General features: G+C 42.3%; 1 protein-coding gene across 1 annotated transcript; it reads right to left on the bottom strand.

Annotated features, from left to right (window-relative positions):
- Positions 1–7,059: 7,059 nt before the first annotated feature.
- rpl10a (ribosomal protein L10a) lies at positions 7,060–10,292 on the bottom strand. Its single transcript, XM_080832740.1, has 6 exons — positions 10,243–10,292; positions 9,726–9,797; positions 9,469–9,549; positions 8,642–8,790; positions 8,134–8,306; positions 7,060–7,283 (listed from the first exon to the last, which is right to left on the bottom strand). Exons 1-6 carry the CDS (start codon positions 10,245–10,247, stop codon positions 7,113–7,115), a joined length of 651 nt encoding a protein of 216 aa, XP_080688866.1. The 5' UTR covers positions 10,248–10,292; the 3' UTR covers positions 7,060–7,112.
- Between the last annotated feature and the right edge of the window lie 14,404 nt (positions 10,293–24,696).

Below are 24,696 nucleotides of genomic sequence, written 5' to 3'. Positions count from 1 at the left end.
CTCTATAAAGTTTTTACAGAGTTTAAGAAAAGTGCAAATTCAAGAACCCCCACATGTCATGTGTCTGGTACACTCTTTCTCTGCGTAGAGCCTGACATGATTATTAGTTCTTTTATAGTTCTTTGGCTGCCTTCTACTTATTTAATCAAGTATTTAAATGCTGCAGATATTTAGTAAACTTTATTTAATACCTGATATTTAATGCTTTTGTTTTTGCTTGATGCTGCTATTGATTGTATTGTTGTGCATCTTAAGCATGAGGTTTCCTGAGTGCTGTGTGGATGTCCAAACGGAAAGCACAAATAGATTATACTTATTTCAAAGACCACTGTATGTGTTGCCTTGTACTAACCTTGTAGTATCGAATTACTGTTTGTACGTTTATAATAAAAAAAAGTATATTGTCAATACTGTTGTTGGGGCCTTCCTAAAATATTTAAAAATATCGTTCAAATATGTGTGTCAGACCAGCAATTACATGATGTCCCTGCCATCAGTGTATATCAATCCACTGCAGCATCACCAGAACAACTGTATCACACAATACAAAGGAAAGCTTAAGTTTCAAGTACTCTGTCTTTAAGTACAGTCACATACTGCAACCATACATCAGACACAGACACAGACACAGTAGACAGCGTGTTTATCCGAAACCTTGAAAGAGTTTATTTACATTAATTCAATCACTGCCAAATTTAACTCCAATGAGTTAACAAAAATACTAACATAAAGTAAATTTTCCTGCAAGTCTAAGGAGGTCAATGATACTTAATAAATACAAATAAATTAAAATGTTCTTGCTATTTAGCACAGTTCTGTCCTATGCAGAAATATTTTGTAAACTGTGGCAAGTGTGCTCACATCCAAAGAACCGGCGTTCGCAGGAACCAGAAGAAAATGGCTAGCAGTAGAATGGATGCCAGAATGGTGAGGTAGACGGCGGTTAGTATCCAGCGGCAGTGATCCAGCCAGTGCACTACCAGGCGCTGCCTGCCAAAGATGCGAGGTAAACTGTGACGAACCAGATGAAAGAAATCGTTATTTAATTATCCCAAAGATGTTTTTAAACTTCTGCCTAGAGTGACCAACCCCCCATGCCACTTACGGGCTGGTGGCACTAATTTCAGAGTCACTGTGGCTGTGCCCTTCTCTTTTTCTTCTGGACGAGTACCCATCCAGCTCGGATTTGCTCCTTCGCATCCTTCTGAGGGCTCTCTGGGACAGTCTAGGCACAAGAGAGGGATGAACTAGGAAGCATATTTAGTTAAAACACTGGCATTAAAACAGGAATAGTACACACTCAGGTTCCAACTGCAGTTCAGCTGGCAGAGAGCAGTTAAGGCAATGCCAGGCCGATAACCCCATCTCCATGTTATTAACCATTAACTAACCATTAATTTAAAAAATCATTCACAGAATGACAGCTACAACAAGTGTAACTCTATCATTCATGTTCATATATATATTAATAACTAGAAATAAAATCTGCTCAATGCAACTGAAAACTAACACATAACACTCAACACTCATATCAGAGTTACTGCTGACCTGTTCTGTTGAGGGGGGTCTCTGCTAGTGCCTACCTGTTGGGGATCTGTGGGTTTACCTCATCATGATTGGAGACTGTGGAAGGCCCTGGACACGCCCTGGGAGACACGTCTGACGGGGTCGGTACGATAACAGCATCTATGGCGCCCTCTACTGGAGAAACATGTTGTCTACAAGTCCAGGGAAATGGAGGTCAATAAAGCGCAATGTTGAGAGACAATAATTTGTTGATTTCATAATACCGACCCAAAACAGCAAACTGTGGAATTTCAGCAAGTGCAATGTTTGATTTAAATTTCCAGAACAGAAACTTTATTAAAAATATCCCAATGGTTCTGATGCTACATTTACATGGGCTTGGTGATTCATAAGGCAGGTAGACACAACACAAGCACCACACACGTCATCTATCAGCCCACCCATTGAAAACAGGAGCCTGAGTGGTCAGTTTCAACCCAACCTGACGCAAAGTTACAGAAAGAAGAAGTCAGAGCACAGGTGAGAGGATGTTGTCACTAAGAGCTCCATTTTACCTGTCCTCCACGGATGCACACTCCACGTCCTCCATCTTGGGATTACTGTCAGCCTTGAGGTTGGTCACCTGGGACAGGGCTGCTGGGTTCTGAGTGACCTTTTCTTCAAATATCACTTCGTCCTGGCTCTCTTTTTCTTTTGGTTTATTGACCTCCTAATTACACAATGTAAAAAAAATTAAGTTACAGGGCTACATTCCACTAAATGAATGAGGTTATACCAAAGTTTAATTTCCCTGTGGGCCAAATCAATTCATCTTAATCTTCAGTGTCACATTTAAAACATACCTGGTTTAGACTCTCCTTTGTAATAACAGATGCACTGACTCGGCGGCGCAAATTGAACTGCAAAAGAAAAAAAACACAGACAGCATAGACACAAACCAAAGGCATTATGTAATTTTAAACATGATGATGTCATTTATGTCAGAAAGGAGAATTCTACCACACAAAAGGGACTGAAACAGCAACAGTCTGAAGTGTTAATTACCTTTCCTGTGTCTTTGTTGGACCTCACTCGTATTTCAATTTCTTCTGCAATAAGAGAGAGAGACAGAGAGAGAGACTGTTGTGAATACTACTGTGAATACAGCTGTGGGTCTTTCTGTGTATACTGCTGTGGGTTCTGCTGTGAATACAGCTGTGGGTCTTTCTGTGTATACTGCTGTGTATACTGCTGTGAATACTGCTGTGGGTTCTGCTGTGTATACTGCTGTGTATACTGCTGTGAATACTGCTGTGGGTTCTGCAGTGAATACAGCTGTGGGTCTTTCTGTGAATACTAATGTGAATACTGCTGTGGGTTCTGCTGTTAATACTGCTGTGGGTTCTGCTGTGAATACTGCTGTGGGTTCTGCTGTGAATACTGCTGTGGGTTCTGCTGTGAATACTGCTATGGGTTCTGTTGTGAGTTCTGCTGTGGATTCAGCTTTGAGCGCTCCTGCGGGATCAGACTCGCCTTGGAGGTCGGGCAGCGGCTGGTCAAAGGAAGCGCTTTTTCTCATCATCTTCTTGGTCTCCACCAGCTCGACGGAGTGCCTGTCGTGCTGCTGCCGCAGGTTCTCCACGTGGGCCACCATCAGCTCCACTGCTCGGCTCACTTTGGCCTCCTGACACACACAGGGCACAGAGAACACCTTACAACCAATGCCCAATCAATGCCCATAACCTATTGGCACACACAGGACACACAGAAGACCTCGCAACCCATGCCCATAATCTATATTTCTGACCAATGCCCATAATCTACATGTCAAACCAATGCCCATAATCTACATGTCCAACCAATGCCCATAATCTACATGTCCAACCAATGCCCATAATCTACATGTCAAACCAATGCCCATAATCTACATGTCAAACCAATGCCCATAATCTATATTTCTGACCAATGCCCATAATCTACATGTCCAACCAATGCCCATAATCTACATGTCCAACCAATGCCCATAATCTACATGTCCAACCAATGCCCATAATCTACATGTCCAACCAATGCCCATAATCTACATGTCAAACCAATGCCCATAATCTACATGTCAAACCAATGCCCATAATCTATATGTCTGACCAATGCCCATAATCTACATGTCAAACCAATGCCCATAATCTACATGTCAAACCAATGCCCATAATCTATATGTCCAACCAATGCCCATAATCTGTATGTCCAACCAATGCCCATAATCTATATGTCTGACTAATGCCTATAATCTATATGTCCGACCAATGCCCGTATTTTAAGCTTAATGTTGCCAATTATCCATACTTAACCCAATCCATTTTTACACACAACATGACCAACCAATGTTCATCCTTTAACACTGACATACAAATGCATAGCAATGAAAAAAAGAATGATCTTAGTACTTTATAATGCTTTAAATATAACTCTCTATTAAGGGACTGACTGTTACGAAAATAAAGAAAATCCAAAGCAAATCTAAATAAACAGCATTTACTGATTGTCAACAGAGAGAGGCAGTGCACAGTATGTACCTGATGGACAGCTCCCAGTACCTCAGAGGTTCTGGCCACCTGCTCTACGGTTCCTCCCAGGATATCCAGGGTTAACTCCAGCTTCTGGAGAAATTGGTAGCGCTTGCTGTCCAAACACATGTCCTTTAGTGCCTGTGGAGTCACATGAGGAATGATGAATAAACACATCGCTCAAACAAAGATTTATAACTCACAGGTAGGTGAACAGTTACACAAGCATGCGTGTATGCATTTAACATGCATTTACAGGTATTTGGCATTTGATCTTATAATAAATAATAACAGCTGGAAGGGTTGAGGACGGATGAATCAGATTATTTTACATCACCAACACAGCAAAGGGATCAGTCCTTGTTTGGCTACCTCCATTTCCTTGATTATTTACCCCTACTGCCTTTTTGCCCCTGGTAAGTTACCCCTACTGCCTCTTTGCCCCTGGTAAGTTACCCCTACTGCCTCTTTGCCCCTGGTCAGTTACCCCTGCTGCCTCTTTGCCCCTGGTCAGTTACCCCTACTGCCTCTTTGCCCCTGGTCAGTTACCCCTGCTGCCTCTTTGCCCCTGGTCAGTTACCCCTGCTGCCTCTTTGCCCATGGTTAGTTACCCCTATTGCCTCTTTGCCCCTAATGAGTTATCTCCACTGCCTCTTTGCCCCTGGTCAGTTACCTCCACTGCTTCTTTGCCCCGCTGCAGTTCCACCTGGAGGTTCTCCTCTGCCTTGTTGCGCGCGTGCTCCTCCGCCTGCAGGCGCTGGCTCAGCGTGAACTGGTCACAGCGGAAGGCCATGGTGAGCTGAGAGAATGCACTCTGCACAGAGAGAGGGGGACGGATGGATGGAGGGATGTATACATTTAGAGAGACAGAGAGAGAGAGAGAGAGAGAGAGAGAGAGAGAGAGAGAGAGAGAGAGAGATGCTGGATGTATGACTACTGAAGGAGTTTTTGGTATGGCACTGATATAAAATAATAAGATCACATTGCATTCCATGTCATATTCTTACATTCATTCCACATAAGAAGAAAAAAACATAGACTGGCAAATGGCAGCAGGTCTATCTCTATCACAGGTATAAAGGTGCTTGTCTGTACACAGTCACACAACCAGAGAATGCGAGAATAACTGAGTCTCTTATAAGGCCTTACCTCCACTTCCCCTTCAGTCATCTCATCACTTTTGTGGAGGCAGAAAGGTCAAAGTTCAAGGGATGTCGGAATGATCAAAATCACCAACAATAACCATTTGATTAACTGATTTCACCTCTAAATGCAGTACAGACAGGAAGTAAGTATGAATATTTATATAAATAAATTTATAATAAAGAAATATAAAATAGCTTAATAAATAATCTTATAATGACTAAATGAGTAGTGATTTTTGCACACAGGCTGCTCGACTGACCCTCGACTGGATCGGACCCTGATCAGAGTCAGGGTCAGAGTTCAGTGCTCACCTGCTTGGGCCAAGACGCTCCAGAATAGAGAGCTGACTAAGAGAAGCAATCAGGCTTTCATGTTTAGCATCTGCAAGCAGAAATCCAATTGACTAAGATGAATCATATGCCCTTGAAAGTCCTGCATTTTACTTGCATCGGTCTGAATGTAATTGGAAAGCGTTTCTGGTGTATCAATGTACATGACATAGACCGGACAATAAAACTGTGCATAGTGCAAAGACAATATTGTTTTCGTATTCAAGGCATTTGAAATATACACAACTATCTGTAGTCTGTTTGTTGCGCAATGTTTGATTGTCACCAATGATTGATTGATATCTTTGATTTGTTAACCAACCTTCATCACTGTCCTCTTCACTGCTATCATCCCTGCTATTCAAAGGCACAGCCTTTACGGTGCCGTCATACTGCTGGTAGAACAAGTAACAGTAGTCAACCGAGCGACATCTATCTGACATGTCCACACATTTTAGTTTTATAACCCAAATCATATAAAGTTATATCATTTGCTGCAAAATAATAATATAATATTGTGTATATTAAACAATATTTGGAATTTAATTCTTTATTTTCAATCGCGTTCTTTTATTATCTTAAACAATTTCCCTGGTATCCCAAGGTCATACACTAACCTGCACACTCATCGTACTTCATAACAATTAGCAAGGCATGGGATCACAGGATGGGTGGCACCACAACCGAAATGCTGTGGAAAAAATGAGTTATCTTGACAGTGGCAAGTGCTGCACTGAGACCAACTCTAGTTAAAAAATGCAACAAGTCGGCCAGTTTCCTAACACACTTCTCCTGTAATGTCCCAGCAGATTAAGTCCCTGCTTGTTTTTTTAGCGCCTCATATTTTCCCTCACCTGGTGCAACTCTGATCACAGGTGAGCTAAATGCTAATGTGACAGAACCGAACCGTACCTGCAATTGAGGCAGCACAGGTCGTAGCCAGTCAGTGGCGAGATACCAGGCAACATGCAAAGTCAGCAGCTTCTTATCGTAACGAAGGACATTTGCTGTCGTTGAAAAATGGTTTGAGAAAGCGAGTTCATTTAAAATATAACTTGCATTGATTCCTCTGCCTGTAACCGTCAACCTGCCACTGAGAGATAATCTCATTAGTAGCTAGACATAAGACTCCGTCAGGGACGTAAACCCGTACAGCAAATGGCTTTCACCTTCAGAGCCTAAAAACCTCAGCGCTTCATGAGTATCACCTGTACACCCAAATATATGAGAATCCACCTGCATTTGTGATCACACACAACCGTCCGGATATTGACAGTAAACACATTATTGTTGATTGAGAATTACACCATACTGTATGATAACTTAAGTTTCTTATAATTGCCTGCCTTGATATTGTAATATGTTTGTAGCAAGGTAGCCATAAAAAAAAAGAGGTAGGCGCAAGATGCATTCAGCACAGGACTGTCCACTAGCACTTCTATCAAGCAGGATGACGTTTATAGTCCATTCAAGAGGGAATGTTTATTTATACAGGAATCACAACACAGTCGAGATTCTTCCACGTTTTTGTTTTTATTTGTACAAAACCAGCGGGAACCACAGTGCTCTAGTAGAGGCGCTGGGGCTTTCCCATGGTGCTCTTGATGTAGAGCGCCCTCACGTTCTGCCAGTTCTTCTTCAGCAGGGACACCAGGAAATTGACGGACAGGTGGATGTTGTAGACCAGCTCCTCCTCGGTCATCTTCACATGGCCCACAGCCACGGCAAGACACAGCACCTACAGGGGGGACAGCACAGCAGTCGTCAGTTAAACACAGCCAATATTCTGTTTCTACCGTTGACAGTATACAATTTGCTTCCCATTTCAACTAGTCTGGATTACGTTTACATTTAATTGAGACTAATTGATGCCTTTATCTTATTTCAGCACCAATGATTACACATCTGAGGATCTACAGCTTCAAGTAACTGTCCCTTCATAAACATATGCTGGACCAGGTCATTATTTGCACACCATGCTCGAAGTTAGACACTTCACACCTGGCATTAGGGTGCACCCTGGGTGAGGTGATCACAAGTGAGCAGCTCCAGGTATGTCAGTTCACACCTAGCATGAAAATTGACCACTTGAGATTGGAATTCACTTGAGGACTAATAACTTGCCAATTATGGCCCTACATTATTTTGAGTATTTGCCAGAACTAAAACCAGCAAGCTTGGAGGAAAGGAAGGGGGGATGCCCAGTCCAGTAAGTTTGTCAGACCAAATTAGTGTATTATTGGAATTAACCTTAATGCACATGAAATTCATTTTTTTAAATTCAGTCATTGTGGACAAAGCCAGCTCTGCGTACATACTTCTGCTCATGCAGAGGTGGTCGGTTGAGTAAGTCATGCAGCCATATGCAGCCCGGACTACCTGATCTCAATGCGTCTTGGGTGCATTCACACCTGTACTTGAAACGGTCCCCTTGTGACCAGCTCACCCAAGACGCATGTCAAGGCCCAGGAGTCTGGGGCTGGATTCAGGCACTTTTGTGGTTCTGACACACGGTAATATTTTAACTCTACACATGAACAATGAATGAATATATTTGACCAAACATGGTGGGTTCTGGGAGAGCATACCTTCTTCATCTGGAACTTGATGGTGGACTTGACCTCATCGACCTTGGTGTTGAGGTTCTCGTTGTGGGTGAGCAGAGAGGGGAACTTGCCAGCCTTGTTCAGCCCGGGTCCGAGAATACGTGGGATCTGTTTAATCAGCGACTCAGAGGCCAGGAAGGCATCGTACTTCTTGGCTGAAAATCAGAGAGAGAGAACCATGACTGTATGAACACACACTGTTCTATACCAAAAGCCTTCACTATCAAATTCAAGATCATACAGAAGGCCCTCCGGGATTTCCTGTAATTCTCTAATTATAACAACATTTCCTCATCAAGTTACGGAACTCCTCCTGCTTGATGTACAACTGCTTGGTGGGACTGGCTATAGTGAGTGCCAATCTTATTAAATGCTTCTTAGATAGACATCAGATCTACATCTCGCATGTCCTGTGCGAGTTTTTACACTTTAGAAACCACCTTGTCATTCATGATAGGATTACACTTGAAACATTCCTGTTCTCACTCACCAAGCTTCTTCACCATCTTTTTGTTCTTGTTGAGCTTCTTGAGGGCCTCAACGTCCATGTGAGGCATCTCTGCAGCCTTGGCCTCATCGCAGTGCTGCTGGTCGCCCAGGACACACACTGAGAACTTGGGGCGTGGTGTGGTCTTCAGCCTGTCAGGGGAAAAAGATGAGGACCACTGATAAAAACAATTATGGACAATAATAGTAATATTAATTTAAAAAAATGCACTGCAGGAAATTTGTAACTGCTATGTATTGTCAGTGTCTAACGGTCATATTAGGAAACTACAGATACTAAATTAACACTTAGTATAGTGAAAAAAGTGAAAGTCCTCTCTATAAGACATAAAGCCTCTAACTAGGTATACCGTGTTGCATTTTGTATACTTCGAAAGACTTCTGCATAACACTAAGTGAGTTTTAAACTTAAATATACATTTATCTTGATTATATCCCTTTCCAAACCCCACAAGGCAGTAAAAGCAAAACCTTACCCATACCGTCTCAGATGGTGTCCTGACGACAGCACAGACAACATTACATGGCAAAATTGGTCGGCATCGGGGCGACGGGTTTTGAGGCCCAGTCACCCTTTTGCCTCCCCTCATGTTTTAAGACCCAGGGTAGGGGTCCGTCTGCTTCGCCAACCCAGGGAAGAGGGAGACTCAGTCAGACTACCCAGTACAGTTCGTCCCTGTCTGTCCATGGCCTGCCTAGTCATGCAACTGCACATCAACCTATACTACGTCTCTAGCGAGTAGAAACAGGCCAGGCAGGATCCATGTTGGACAGGGAGAAAGTTGGGTGAATCAAAAAAAGGTACCAAACCTGACTGTGCCAGAGAAACGCTTGTCCTTCTGGGGATCGTAGTTCTTCAAGCTAATTTGAAGTTCCACGGTTTCCAAAAACCTAAAAATGAAAGCATCATTAGTGAGTGACCAATGTGTTGCTCTGCAATGGTTAAGCTCGCACAAAAAAATACAACTTTTTTCCTCATCAAACCTAATCAGTTTGATACATAGTGAGAATTAAAAAGTTACCACGTTAGCCTTTTTTGACCAGCTGTCAGCCAAGCCTCAACTTACTTTTTGGGCTTGGACACAGAGCCCGCCATGACCTCGCGGACAGCTTCATATAACGTTTCTCTTGAGACTTTGCTGTGAAAAAAAGTGCAAAAGATTCTTTAATCACAGATACTGTCCATTTGAAACCTAGTCTTCAACCACCTAGCTTGTTACGAGTTAGATGGGTGGCGGGGTATAGAATCCAGGGAAACAGGCAACGGGGACCTCATCTGGGGAAAATATCCCTAAATATTCCATTTAGACATCATGCCAAACTAAACTAAAAACCCAGGGCGCATATATATATGCAATTAAGTACCAGATTATAGCGGATTTTAGCGACTAGATGAGGGTCGATAACCTAGGCTAGCTAGCTAGCTATGCTAATCTAGTATGCTTTACCAACCTAAGCAGTGAACACGACCAACTACATTTTTGAATTACTTAAAGCATATATAAACGCCAGAACCATTGCTCATGTTAAAATCAACATTAAACAATACGCTTAAATAAGAAAATACTGCAATTTCAATCTCACCTCATCTTGGCTTCCCGTCTCACACCACGCACACAGTTGAAAGAGGACGAATAGACGGAAGTTGCGCATGATATAGAAACCGGGAGTCCTACGCTGGCGTAATATGTCGGCCATCTTGGTAGAGTCACGAGTAATAGTGATCAGAACATAGACATACGGATCAGAACAGAAGAACTATAAGGTTCGTTCTTAAGACTGAAGTGTTGGGATTTATCTGATTCGCTAGCTAATAATAACATGAACTATGTAGCCCAGGCAGAGTAGTGTTTTACGACAAACTAATTGTAAAATATTTTTATGAGGTGTCCAGAACAACAAAGTCCTATAGAAATCCTGAGGAAATATGTTTAATTCTCATCAATCTGAGATGTGTGCTAATAATGCATGGCAAACACATTTTTTTCCTTTACTCCTATCAAAATGAAACTTTACACAATGAAAGTACCCATACTCCACACTTATTGAATATGTCCCCTCCATATGTATGATAAATATCGGCCCAATCTCCATTCAATTATCTACTGCCAATGGGAGATGGCAATGTTGCTTTCAGACTAGCCGAAAACTGCCTGGCTTGGTAGTACCTGCCAGGGGTATGGTGTTTCTGCCCATGCAATCAGTATTCAGGAAGTAGTCAAAGTGTGACGCTCATGTTCATATACAAAAAAAGTTATTTTTCATTTTACTGTGTTAAGTTTTATTGTAGGAGTAAAGGCAAAAATTAAGCCTGTGGGTGTATTTTGGGCATATTCGATTAGTGTATAGCTCATTTGCATATTAAAATTAATTTTCAAAGAAACATTTAATACAAACATTTTTACTTTTCATGGGTACTTTCATTGTGTGAGGTTAGGGTTAAACATATTTCCTTAAGTATGATTTCTTAGGACTTTTTAGAATTATGTTCTGGACACCTCATAGAAATGATCTATGCTGAAAACAATTATTTTACAATTAATTCTATTTTTGTCTCAAAAAATGGGATTCTTTGCCTGGCCTAATAATTGGGCAGAAGGCGACAAGTCTGACGACCAGCAGGAGCGGGAAACATCAGTTGGATGACAACTCAGTTGACCTCTTCACCAAACCGAGAGGGTAAGTTTAACTAAACTAAGTAACTAGCTGTGATTTTTCATGAAATAACAGGTTAGCCCGAAAAAGGTTCTGTTGAAAAATAAAGCCACATGAACTGTAGGATAAGCTGTAATTAAAGCATTATACTCAGGTTTACCAAAGAGTGGTAAGTGTTGGCCTCACAGGGGGCGGCTCACGTGGCCCCCACCCCCCCAAAAAACATGGCATGCATACTATGGTCTTATTGTCTTGGCTGTGTTTCCACAGTTGATATAAAAATAAAGAAAAATATATTTAATTGTACTTTCTTTGTTAGCTAGGTTAGTGACGTGACAAGATAGGTCAGAAGGTCACAGACTGGCGCGGCCGCGGCAAATAGGGAGCTTGAGTTTTGATACACAGACTAATGATCACATATTCATAATGCATTATTCTGTCTTAAATTATAACCATTTATATTTAACTGACACATATCATGAAGGTGGCTGTGAAGATATTGTACATTATAATGAGTGCTACAATGACTTATAGAGCTACTTTATAAGACATTATTATTCCCCTTAAAATGCCCTTACAGTGCCCTCTACAATTATTATTATTATTATTTTTTTTACATTAAATAAATATTATTCTCCAAAACAGGTGTGCCACAATTATTGGCACCCCTTAATTTACTGTTTTGTGCAGCCTACTTTGCCAAGATAACAGCTCTGGGTCTTCTCCTATAATGCGTGATGAGGTTGGTGAATACATGGCACAGGATCTGAGACAATTCCTACCTACAGTATCTCTCTAGATCCTTCAGATTCTGAGGTCAACGCTTGAAGACTCAGCTTCAGCTCATCCCACAGATTTTCTATGGGATTTGGGCAGGGGACTGTGATGGCCATGGCAAAAACCTTTATTCTGCGGTCGGTGAACCATTTTTGTTTTGATTTTGAGGTGTGCTTTGCATCATTGTCCTGCTGAAAGGTCCAACCATTGCCCATTTTAAGGTTCCTGGAGGGGGCTGTTCTCTTGGTAATTGATGGAGTCCATGATACCATGTATCCTAACCAAATTGCCAGGGCCCACAACATCAAAGATCCGCCACCATACTTCAGGGTATGAGGTGCTTTTCTGTTTGGCTATCTTTCTGTCTACGCCAAACCCACCTTTGATGTTTGTTGCCAAAAAAGCCTTATTTTGGTCTTATCTGACCATATAACTTGGTCCAATTGAAAGTCTGATTACCTTTGGCAAACTGTAGGCGCTTTAGTTTGTTGTTGATTGACAGCAGAGGCTTTTTTCTGGCAACCCTCCATAACAACTTGTGGTGATGAAGGTGCCGTCTGATGGTAGTTTTCAATTCAATTTTATTTGTATAGCGCCATAACAATACAATTGCCTCTAGGCGCTTAACAGAGCCCAGAGCCTAGACCCCCTTAGTGCATGCACAATGGCAACAGGGGCAAGAAAAAACTCCCTGTTAGGCAGGAAGAAACCTTAAGCAGAACCACGGCACATAAGGGGTGACCCATCTGCTTGAGGTCGGCCGGGGGCAACAGGGGTTGTACACAGCCAGCATTTGGTCACGGGACATAGTATATACACAGACATCCGGTGGTAAAATACATGATACAGGCAAGACCGGTTTACTGTACTAATAGGGTAACTGTTACAGGGGTAAGGGACGTAGGAACAGAGAAACATTTCAGTGGTGGCAATAATGTATATTGTATATAAATGCTAGCATAGGGTATGGGGTAGAGTGAGTGTACGGCAATGCAGTGGCGGTGGGTGTAATTGGCCGAGGGTTTCTCCAGGTAGACCAGGTGGAGAGACTACAGCAGCGTGCCATGGGGAGATGGTCTTGATTAGTAGGGTAAGAAAAGGAAGAAAGTGGGTGGAGTTCAGCTGTCCATATGCGTAGATGAGGAGTGGTGGGGGTGAGGAGCAATATTTCCATTTCCATCAGCGATTGGGACATGCTTGGTGTAACCAGCGAGGATGCTGGGGAGTCTACGCTGAATGTCACAGACCCTGGCTCCGGGGAGGCAGTGGACCTTGCAGGGGCCGCTTGTTGAAGGGGGGATGTGGACATCTCGGACCATGGAGCTGCCGATGACCAGAGTGGTGGTTGTCACATCAAGCGGGAGAAGTCGTCGAGGGGATGATGACTGTGTTGAGGGCCCAGGATGGGGAGCAGGGCGGCGAGGGCGATGCTGGTGTTGCTCTGGAGCCGGTCTGCAGGGGCGTTTCGGGGCGAGCTGAGGAGGGGAGTCATCAGGCCCAGGAGGCTCCTCCTGATCCATCTAACAAACAGGAAATGACGAATCAATCTGCAGGTCTGTCAGTCAGCAATCAGCACAAACAAACACACAGATGAAACATTTCACCAACCAGGGACATGTCACCTAAGTGTCGGTTTGCCTGTTGCATGTGTCGGTACTTAGATAAGTATAGTTTTGCTGGCATTGAGCATTTTGTTTTCTGTTGTGTTCTGTTTGCCGGGGCCGTACATGCATCCACTCGGCAAACAGGAAACACATTTGATGTTGCGGTACTTAATTGCAAGTAATATTTTAATTTTGATTTTTATTCAAACATTAATTGTGTTCGGATATGTCTGGGTGGCTAGTACAGCAGGTGATTAGTTTGTTGGCGCGATTACTTTTGGCTAAAGGATGCACTAAAGAGGAATGTCTTAAGTCTTGATATGAATATAGGCACGGTGTCTGCATCTCTGACAGAGGCAGGGAGATTGTTCCAGAGGAGAGGGGCTTGGTAGCTAAAGGCTCTACCTCCTATTGTGGTTTTTGATATTCTTGGGATTACCAGGAGGCCTGTACTCTGGGAACGGAGCAGCCTTGGAGGGCAATAGGGGACGACTAATTCCTTGAGGTAGCTTGGAGCCAGGTCATTTAGGGCTTTATATGTTAGCAGGAGTACTTTGAAGTCGATTCTACTTTTGACGGGGAGCCAATGCAAGGAAGCAAGTACCAATGTGTTCATATTTTTTTTTTTAGTTCTGGTGAGTGTACGAGCAGCAGCGTTCTGTATAAGTTGGAGGCTCTTCATTGTGTTGATGCTGCATCCGGACAGGAGAGCATTACAATAATCGAGGCGGGAAGTAATAAATGCGTGGATTAGTTTTTCTGCATCTTGGAGGGATAGGACCTTTCTAATTTTGGCAATATTGCGTAAATGAAAAAATTATGTCTTTGAGATCTGTTTTATGTGTGGGTCAACTAGGAGGTCTTGGTTGATAGTTACACCAAGGTTTTTGATGTTAGTGTTGGGTGTTGGGAAGCCATTGAGTGTGGGTAGAAGGGTAGATAGTGAGGTTCTCAGTTGATCGGGGCCTACAAGCATAACCTCAGTTTTATCAGAGTTGAGGAGCAGGAAGTTGTTAGCCATCCAAGATTTAACATCATGGAGGCAAGCTTCTATCTTGGGTAGATGTAAGATTTCATCAGGTTTCATGGATAGGTAGAGTTGGTAGAACATAGCAATGTTTCCTTATGACAGCACCTAAGGGTAGCATATAAAGGGAAAAGAGCAGTGGTCCAAGGACAGAGCCTTGTGGAACACCGTAGCTTACTCTGGTGCGATTTGACGACTTCTCATGGACATGAACAAATTGATGGCGATCAGAGAGGTCAGATCTAAACCAAGATAGGGCACAGCCTTTGATGCCAACATGATGTTCAAGTCTCTGTAACAGGATATGATGAACTATAGTGTCGAAAGCAACACTAAGGTCTAGGAGAACTGCTATTGAGGTGCACCCTTGATCAGATGCGATTAGTAGGTCATTCAAGACTTTGACTGAGGCCGTTTCAGTGCTGTGGTGGGCCCTAAAACCTGATTGGAAGGTTTCTTCGATTTTATTTTGTTGTAGAAAGGAAGTAAGTTGCTTAGCTACTAGTTTTTCAAGTATTTTTGACAAGAAAGGGAGGTTAGATATGGGTCTATAGTTAGCAAGATTATCGGGATCAAGGTTAGGTTTTTTTTGAGAAGGTTTTATCACTGCTATTTTGAATGATTGTGGGACATATCCTGAAATTTGAGAGTTGTTCATTACATTAAGTAATGTCTCACTTAATAAGGGAAGTGCATGTTTAAGTCATTTTGTGGGGATAGGGTCTAGTAAGCACGTTGATGATTTAGATGAGAGGATCAAGGAGTTTAGTTCAGGGAGGTCCATGGGTTTGAAGAATTCAAGGAGAGCACCTGGTTGAGGGGGTGTTGCCATGGCGCATTTGGGAATGGGTGCAGGATCACAGAGGGGGAGGAAACTATGAATTTGTTCTCTTATTTTAAGGATTTTATCATTGAAAAAGGTCATGAAATCATTACCACTAAAGATTATGGGAACCGGATGTTCGATTGTGTTGTGGTTTTTTGTTAGCCTACAAATAGTGTTAAATAGGAACTTTGGGTTGTTTTTATTACTATCAATCAATGAAGAATAGTAAGCTGATTTCGCCTCAGAGAGTACTCGTTTATAGCTTAGAAGACTATCCTTCCATGCCAGGAAGAATACCTCAAGTTTGGTGGAGTACCATTTTTTTTCTAGTTTTCGTGTGGTTTGTTTAAGTGCACGAGTCTGATCAGTGTACCATGGGGCCAGTTTTTTCAGTTTTCTTATTTTCTTTTTTAGTGGTGCAACAGCGTCAAGGGTTGAGTGCAGCGCATGTATGACGCCTTCATTTAGTAGGTCGATATGAGGTGGGGGAGTGCATATGCCATTTACTTTGCCAGCAGTAGAAGCTGAGGTGAGGGCGAAGGGTAGTTTTGCTATGAATTCAGCAGCAGTCCTGTCGGATAGACAACGGCTGTAGAAGTGGGTTTTTTCCGATGTTGGACGGAGTTCTAATTTCATGTTGAATGTAATTAAGTGGTGATCTGAGAGGGTAGTATTTTGGGGTAGAACTATAGGGCGGTCAATTTCGAGGCCATGCGTTAATACAAGGTCAATGATATGATTATGGTTGTGAGTTGGTGTGTTTACATGTTGTGAGAACCCAATAGAGTCTATCAGTGATTGGAATGCAATTGTAAGGCTATTATTTTCATTATCCATATGGATATTAAAATCTCCCACTATCAGGATTTTATCAGAATTTACAATCAGGGCGGATAGGAAATCGGAAAATTCGGATAAAAATTCAGTATAGGGACCTGGTGGTCTATATAGTGTCACAAGAGTGACCGGGTTAGTGGCTTTTGAGTTTGGACGCATAAGATGAAGTACGAGGACTTCAAATGATGCAAATTTAAATGTAGGTCTTGGGGAAATACCTAGATTAGCGATTAGCTGCGATTCTCCTGCTGTCATCCTTGGAGATCCTTTTGCCAGTCTAACGGTGCATGGGGTCAATGTACACACACGTCTTCTTCCAGGCTGATTCATCTCCTTTTGCTTTAAACTTTTTGATTATTTCCATGATAGTGGAAATGGGTATTTTCAACTGTTTAGAGATTTTATAATATCCATTTCCTGATTTGTGCAGCTCAACAACCTTTCGTCACACAACGTCACTGTGTTATTGGGTCTTTCCCAAAGTAAGGCTAAGGGAATTCGGCCTTTGTAACCTCATATTTATGTAAACTTCAGTGAAACAGGAAGTCTTGGTTGACCACTTTTAGACTTCCTAATCAAACTGATGAACTTAAAAATGTAAAACATGACTGGAAATATACTTAAGCTAAAGATTTGAATTAAAAGATTCTCTAGGGGTGCCAATCATTGTGGCACACATGTTTTGGAGAATAATATTTATTTAATGTCAACATTTTTTCTTTCTTCCAATAATTTTACTTCAATGAAAAGGTAAGATTTTTGTGAAATCTTTGAGTGAATGACCAAGAGGATAAACAGCAAAGACACATTTTTTCAAAGCCTGTTTTGCTCATATTCCCTAAGGGTGCCAATAATTGTGGAGGGCACTGAGACAGGCTTCATTGAAAGTGTTACCGCTCTTTTTTGTTTGATTAGTGGCCATGAATATATTCCATTCTGAAAGAAATCAAGCTTTCTGTCTTATAACGGCCTCCACATATCAGTGCTTAACTATAATCAGTGGATCTGGCAGAGTTTGGATGTTTTGAAACCCAGCATCCCCTCTCTTCAAGGCCCACCCCACTCCATGCCGCCTGGGTTTGGATATAGGAGACTGGCAGACAGACACACCTCCTGGTACTGGTGAAGCTACTTTTGTTTAAATGAATACACTATATTCTCTTTACACAATTACAAATGTGACTCTTCTGAATGTTAGATTAATTCACCTGCTGATTATGGCAGAAACAGCAGAGTGAGATGGCTGGAGGTAGTACATGATAATAGATTGGTATTGATACAAACAAATAAAAATTACATTTAGTCTAATCTAAGTCAAACTATCTACATTGAGTAAATATTGTCAGTTTTTAGATATGTGGTCATTAGTCTGATCACATACGGACAGGTCAATTATATCTGAAAGAGTGGTGGAGACTGGTGGTCAGGGAAGAAGGTGCAGTCGTACAGGGGCCAAACAAGGGACACTGCTCCCCTTGAGGGAGAAGAGCGAGCCCGTAACAGATGAATCCCACCTCATCTTGGCTTCCCATCTCACACCACGCACAGAGTTGAAAGAGGACGAACAGACGGAAGTTGCGCATCATATAGAAACTGGGAGTCATATGCTGGCGTAATATGTTGGCCATCTTGGTAGAGTCACAAGTAATAGTGATCAGAAGAACTAAGGGTCGTTCTTAAGACTGAAGTGTTGGGCTTGATCTGATTCGCTATAATAACATTAACTATGTCTACGCTGCCCTAGCAGCAATAAGCAGAAGTCAACAAGTCTGTCGACCAGCGGCTGGGGGAAACATCAGTCGGATGACAACTCAGTTGACCTCTTCACCAAACCGAGAGGGTAAGTTTAACTAAAATAAGTAACTGGGATAGCCCGAAAAAGTTCTGTTGAAAAATAAATCCACATGAATTATCTATATTGACTAAATGTAGTCAGTTTCCCTGGACCTCCAGAATATAACTCCATATATTCCAACTCACCCAAAGATCTATTTTGCTTATTTATTTTTCCTCTTCTACAATTTTTGTAATTATTTGTGACTATTTGTCTTTGGTGAGAAGAACTAGATCCTCACAGAAGGAATAGAGACGAAGGAGTGAAAGGGGTGACAGGTTTGCACTTTCCCCCTTTCAAACACTGATAACTGAACAACCATATACGTCCTGGACAAATCACCATATCAAGTTCAAGTATTTATTTGTCAGATGCACAGAAAAACACTGGGCTGGGCACTGAAATTCTTAGGAAAAAGACACCGCACAACAACCTACCATAGCATTACATAAAATAACATAACAAAACAAAACAGTACACTGAACAGAAATTACACATAAAATAAACATATGATGAATCTACTAAATATACAAAGTAAATATACAATCTGCTAAACATATAATACACATATAATAACCTATACTAACCTAATATACCGAATACTTCGGTAGCGCCTACCAGAAGGCAAAGGGGAAAAAAGTCTAAAGGACGGATGGTACCAGTCTTAAAGGATCCTGCCAGCTTTTCTGATGCATCGTGTGTGGAAGATGTCCTGCAGGACTGGGAGCTTCCTGCCTATGATGAACTCCGCAGACCTGACCACACTGCGTAGGACCTTATACGGTCCTTGGCTGTGCAGCTCCTGTACCACACTGTGATGCAACCAGTCAGGATGCTCTCTATAGTACACCTGTAAAAGTTAGTGAGGATGACTGATTCCATACCAAACTTCTTCAGTTTCCTCAGGAAGAAGAGGCGATTCCGGGCCGCTTTCACCACCTTGTCCGTGTGAGCAGACCATGTGAGATCACTGCTGATGTTCACCCCGAGGAACCTGAAGCAACTGACCTTTTCCACAACGGATCTGTTGATGTATAGGGATGCATGCTCTTCCTCCTGCCACAATCATCTCTTTAGTTTTGCTGATGTTAAGAGAGAGGTTATTAACCTGTAACCGTGTTGCTCCTCTCTGTAGGCTGACTCGTCATTGTCAGTGATGAGGCCCACAATGGTTGTGTCGTCAGCAAACTTCACGATGAGATTTGAACTGTGCATAGCCGCACAGTCATGCGTGAACAAGGAGAACAGGAGAGGGCTGAGCACACAGCCCTGGGGGGTGCCTGTGTTGGTGAACACTGTGGATGAGGTGCGGTCACCGATTCTCACCACCTGTGGCCTCCCTGTCAGGAAGTCAAAGATCCACCTGCCTAGGGAAGTGCTTAGTCCCAGGTCTATGAGTTTGGAAAGGAGTCTGGAGGGGATGATGGTATCGAATGCAGAACTATAATCAATGAACAGCATTCTCACATATGTATTTCCTTTGTTCCAGGTGGGAGAGGGCGGTGTGCATAGTCAGGGCGATGGCATCGTCAGTAGACCTATTGGACCAGTATGCAAACTGCATAGGGTCCAGGGTGGGAGACAGCGAGGAGCAGATGAAGGATTTAACTAGCCGCTCGAAGCACTATGACAGAGGTCAGTGTTACCGGGCGATAGTCATTCATGCAGATGGCTTTGGTGTTCTTGGGCACAGGGATGATGGTGGTCCATATCGGTACCTCTATAAATAATCGCTAAATAACATATGAAAGAGGGTGTTCACAGAGTCTCATAAAGTACTGCAGGAACTGCTACTAATATTACTACGACTGAGCGTGCAGAGAGGGAGTGATGTTAAAGAGTATTCAAGTGTTTCGTCTGATAACGCTCTGACACAGACCAATAGTGCCTCTCTTTGGGTGGGAGAGGTGGGGTCTTAAGGCTCAGAGATAAAACTGTCTTGACAAACCACCTAACTTTTTATTCCTCAAAACGAATGGTTATACAGTACTGTGCAAAAGTTTTAGGCAGGTGTGAAAAAATGCTATGAACTAAGAATGCTTTGAAAAATGTAAACAATAAATGTTTATTTTTTATCCATTTACATGGTAAGACTGAGCACAGCAACAACACACAACGTAGTTATACTGCATCAGCAGGGTCTCTCCCAGACAAAGATTTCAAAGCAGACAGGGGTTTCAAAATGTGCAGTTCCAGCTCTTTTGAAGAAGACGTTGAGGATCGTAGACGCAATGTTCAGCCAAGGAAACTTAATGCAGCTGATGAAAAACACATCAAGCTTATTTACCTTCGAAATCGGAAGATTTCAAGCAGTGGCATCAGCTCAGAACTGGCAGAAACCAGTGGTACCCAGGTACAGACATTTACTGTCCGGGGAAGTCTGGCCAGAAGTGGTCTTCATGGAAGAGTTGCAGCCAAAAAGCTCTACCCCGACAAGGAAACAAGGCCAAGTGACTGAACTAAGCACGTAAACATAGAAACTAGGGTGCAGAAACATGGCAGAAGGTGCTCTGGACTGATGAGTCAAAATTAGAAATATTTGGCTGTAGAAGAAGGCAGGTTGTTCGCTGGAGGCTGGAGAGAGGTACAATAATGAGAGTCTGCAGGCAACAGTGAAGCATGGTAGAGGTTCCTTTCCAGTTTGGGGCTGCATTTCTGCAAGTGGAGTTGGAGATTTGGTCAGGATGAATGGTGTCCTCAATGCTGAGAAATACAGGCAGATACTAATCCATCATGCAATACCATCAGGGAGGCGTATGATTGGCACCAAATGTATTCTGCAGCAGGAACATAACCCCAAACATACAGCCAATGTCATTAACAACTATCTTCAGCTTAAAGAAGAACAGAAAGTCCTGCAAGTGATGGTATGACCCCCACAGAGCCCTAATCTCTACATCATCGAGTCTGTCTGGGTTTACATGAAGAGACAGAAGAATTTTAGGAAGCCTACATCCACAGAAGATCTGTGGTTAGTTCTTTAAGATGTTTGGAACAATTTACCAGCCGTGTTCCTTCAAAAACTGCGCAAGTGTATCTGGAAGAATTGATGCTATTTTGAAGGCAAAGGGTGGTCACACCAAATATTGATTTAATTTAGAATTTTCTTCTGTTCCTTCACTGCATTTTGTTAATTTATGAAGACTTGATGAAAATAAACTGTTAACACTTCCATTTTTGAAAGCATTCTTAGTTTACAGCATTTTTTCACACCTGCCTAAAACTTTTGCACAGTACTGTACAATAGCAGAGTGGGGTTGCATGAGGATATTAGAGTTTTTCCCCCTGTGTGATCTGTAACAGGTGTACAGAGTCCATTAAGAACATTGTATTTGTCCACTTTCTAATTTTGCTCAGTGCCCAAGGACGAATGGCCAAGTGATCAAATGTTTTGTCTGATAACGCTCTGACACATACCAATAGTACACTGTAGTCAGTGGACTTGGCCGTTGGCTTGCTGTTTTGAGGCTCAGCGTCCCTCCCCCTCTGCTGCTCCTAACACATGCCTGCATGCCTTCTTAGCTAGGATACATGATTGACAGGCAGGAAGAAACGCCCCAAACAATTAACCATACTCAAAAAATATCTTTTTTTTTTTTTTACATCCAGTTCAAAACATTTTCTTTTTAAGTCTATATGTTTCTAGAGATTTCCCTCCTCTCTGGTATGACATTGCAGCCTCAGATGAACAGAATATGAAGCCCCACCTGTCCTACATCCGGGGTGACAGGTTTGTATTTGCCACAACACTGATAACCAGATATGCCCTGGAAAATCTACAATCTCTATTCTGATCAGTGTCCCTGGACTTTATTTAACCTCAAAATCATGAAATGTCTTACATAATGAGTAACTGAGGCATATAAAAGAGGGTGTATCATGAGAGAGACTACCAGTCTTCTTCAACTACTATTGCAAATACTACTACTGCTACCACAAAACTGATGTGTGGCAGAGAGGGAGAGATGTTGAAGCTCGGGGCTGTCATCACACTGCTGGTGCTGCTGCTTTCCATGTGTGGAGCTCAGACTGAAGTTCACACAGAGAGCCAGAGCACTGGGGCTGCTGCTGCTGCAGCACCTACCCCAGCTGGACGTCTCTGATGAGCTCAGTGAACTCAGAGACATGGTAGTGGAGCTGAGGGTGACCCTGAGATTCACTCAGAGAGATCTGCTGCACAAAATAGAGGCTAAAAATGGTGCCCAAGACACAGAGATGTCCGCTGTGAAGACCAGACTGGCTGCAAGAGAAACTGAAGTAATGAATCTGAGGAAGGAAGCTGCAGCACAGACTGCCAGACTGTCTGCCAGTGAGACTGAGGTGGAGAAACTCAAAATGGAACATGCAGCACAAGCCACTGAGACTGAAGTAGTGAATCTGGAGAAAGAGATAACACAGAGACCCAAGGTGGCATTCTCAGCAGGTCTGACTAATTCAGGATTCATAGACTCTGGGACCACTGAGCTGAACTTGATCTTCACTAACATCATCACCAATGTTGGACAGGCCTACAGCAACGTGACCGGCTACTTCACAGCTCCAGTCAGGGGAGTCTACTATTTTAGATTCACAGTCATGGATGCCCCCTACCACTGGTTGCAAATCAAAATGTTTAAGAATGGAGAGCAGGTCATGTATTTGCACGAGGAAAATACCCCTTCATATTTCTCTTATGTTTCCAGTGGTGTGACTCTTCAGTTGGAGGTGGGAGATGTAGTTAACCTGCGACTCCCTGTAGGCTTAAGGCTCTATGATAATTCTGATAATCACAGCACCTTCAGTGGCTTCTTGCTCTTTCCTCTTTGAAGGGAACACACTGCTCAAGAGCTCATGTTGTCAAATGATAAATTATATGGTTCATGATCATGCTCAAATAAAGCATCTTTAAACTTGAATTGAACTTGAAACTGGACCCACACCCACTCAGTCAATATTTTTGTGACACTGTGTTCATTTGGTCAGAGAGGGCCTGTTCATTTTCTTCTGACTGGAAATATTGTTAAATATTGTTGTATTTTTTTCTTACTGGAAAGATATGTTTTCATTTCTAGAAAGAGTTTATTTCTGTGTTTAATGCCATCTTCATCATAGCATTAATGTCAGTGACTTCACAGCAAAGCTTTTGGTAAAGCTGATATCCAATGTATGAAATTACCGACCCAATTCAAGCAGACTTCATCAGCCAAGCTGTAAAGTACCATAAACAACACATACAACAAAGTCAAGAATATATATTCAGAGTCGTACTGAAATCCACTGAAATGCAGGTCAAACACCTCCAGTGTTATGAAGGGTTTATGGGTGTTACTGTACTCTTGTAAGACGTATGATGTATTGGTAGCCAAGAAGCCACATGTAGTCTGTAAGTCTCAACGCATCTATTGAATTTTTTGGTGAATTTTATGATGCCTGACTCTTAATGGCCCTATAAGAGCATTATTAGGGCATTCAAAATGTCTTATGAAGTAGCTATAAGTAATTGTAGCACTCATTATAACTATGTGTCTTCACAATGACTCATAACCAGCTTTATGATAAATAATAACCATAATAACCATATAACCACCTGACATAATGTAAGACAGAATAATGCATTATAAATATGTGATCATTAGATGATATCTGAATAGTGGTGAAGACTGGTGGTCTGGGAAGAAGGCGCAGTAGTACAGGTGCCAACCAAGGGACTCTGCTCCCCTTGAGGGAAAAGATTCCTCACTGAGAGAAGCAAACAAGATTTAGACATCACAGGAATGTACAAAACATCACCACTTCCTTTGTTAAAAACGGCATGAACAATTCTCCAGCAGGTATTCTACTACACCACTTGTTTTTTGGTAGGTCATTTTGGGCTTAAAGGGCTAGTAAGAGCCCAGGGGGGTGACAAACCTGGATAAGTTAAAGGCACCCAGTGCAACTTTATAGGCTTGAGACTCGAAACACGTAGTAAGTTTCAATAACTCCATATCATTACATATCGACATTCAAGGAGCAAAGATGAGACGTCGTTGTGTGGTGAGAACTGATAGAAAATCGTACACAACAACAATCGCCGGTGGGGAGAGGCCATTTTTCCATTGACTGGAATCCTGCTTTATTTATTGGTGGCACCAATAAATAAAGAATTGGGGGGAAAATGGCGGCGACTGTTGTTGTTTACGGTTTTCTATCAGTTCTCACCACACAAAAACGTCGCATCTTTGCTCCTTGAATGTCGATATGTAATGGTATAGAGTTATTGAAACTTACTACGTGTAAAAAAGACTAGAAATTGAATGTTTATTTTTAAGCCTCGAAAGTTGCACTGGGTGCCTTTAACTCGGGGTAAGTGGTAAACCTCCTAATAAAAGAACCCCCATTTGTTCATTTTCCTAGCAAAAAAAATGTCAGAGGGCTCTTCTATTAGGAGGTTTACCACTTACTCTGAGTTAACTTATCCAGGTTTGTCACTAAACCCCCAGGTCTCTGAGGTTCTATA

The sequence above is a fragment of the Sprattus sprattus genome, assembly GCF_963457725.1.
Source record: "Sprattus sprattus genome assembly, chromosome: 2".
In the NCBI taxonomy this organism is placed as follows: domain Eukaryota; kingdom Metazoa; phylum Chordata; class Actinopteri; order Clupeiformes; family Clupeidae; genus Sprattus; species Sprattus sprattus.
The sequence above is the reverse complement of the archived record's forward strand: the minus strand, read 5'-3'. Positions and strand labels throughout refer to the sequence as shown.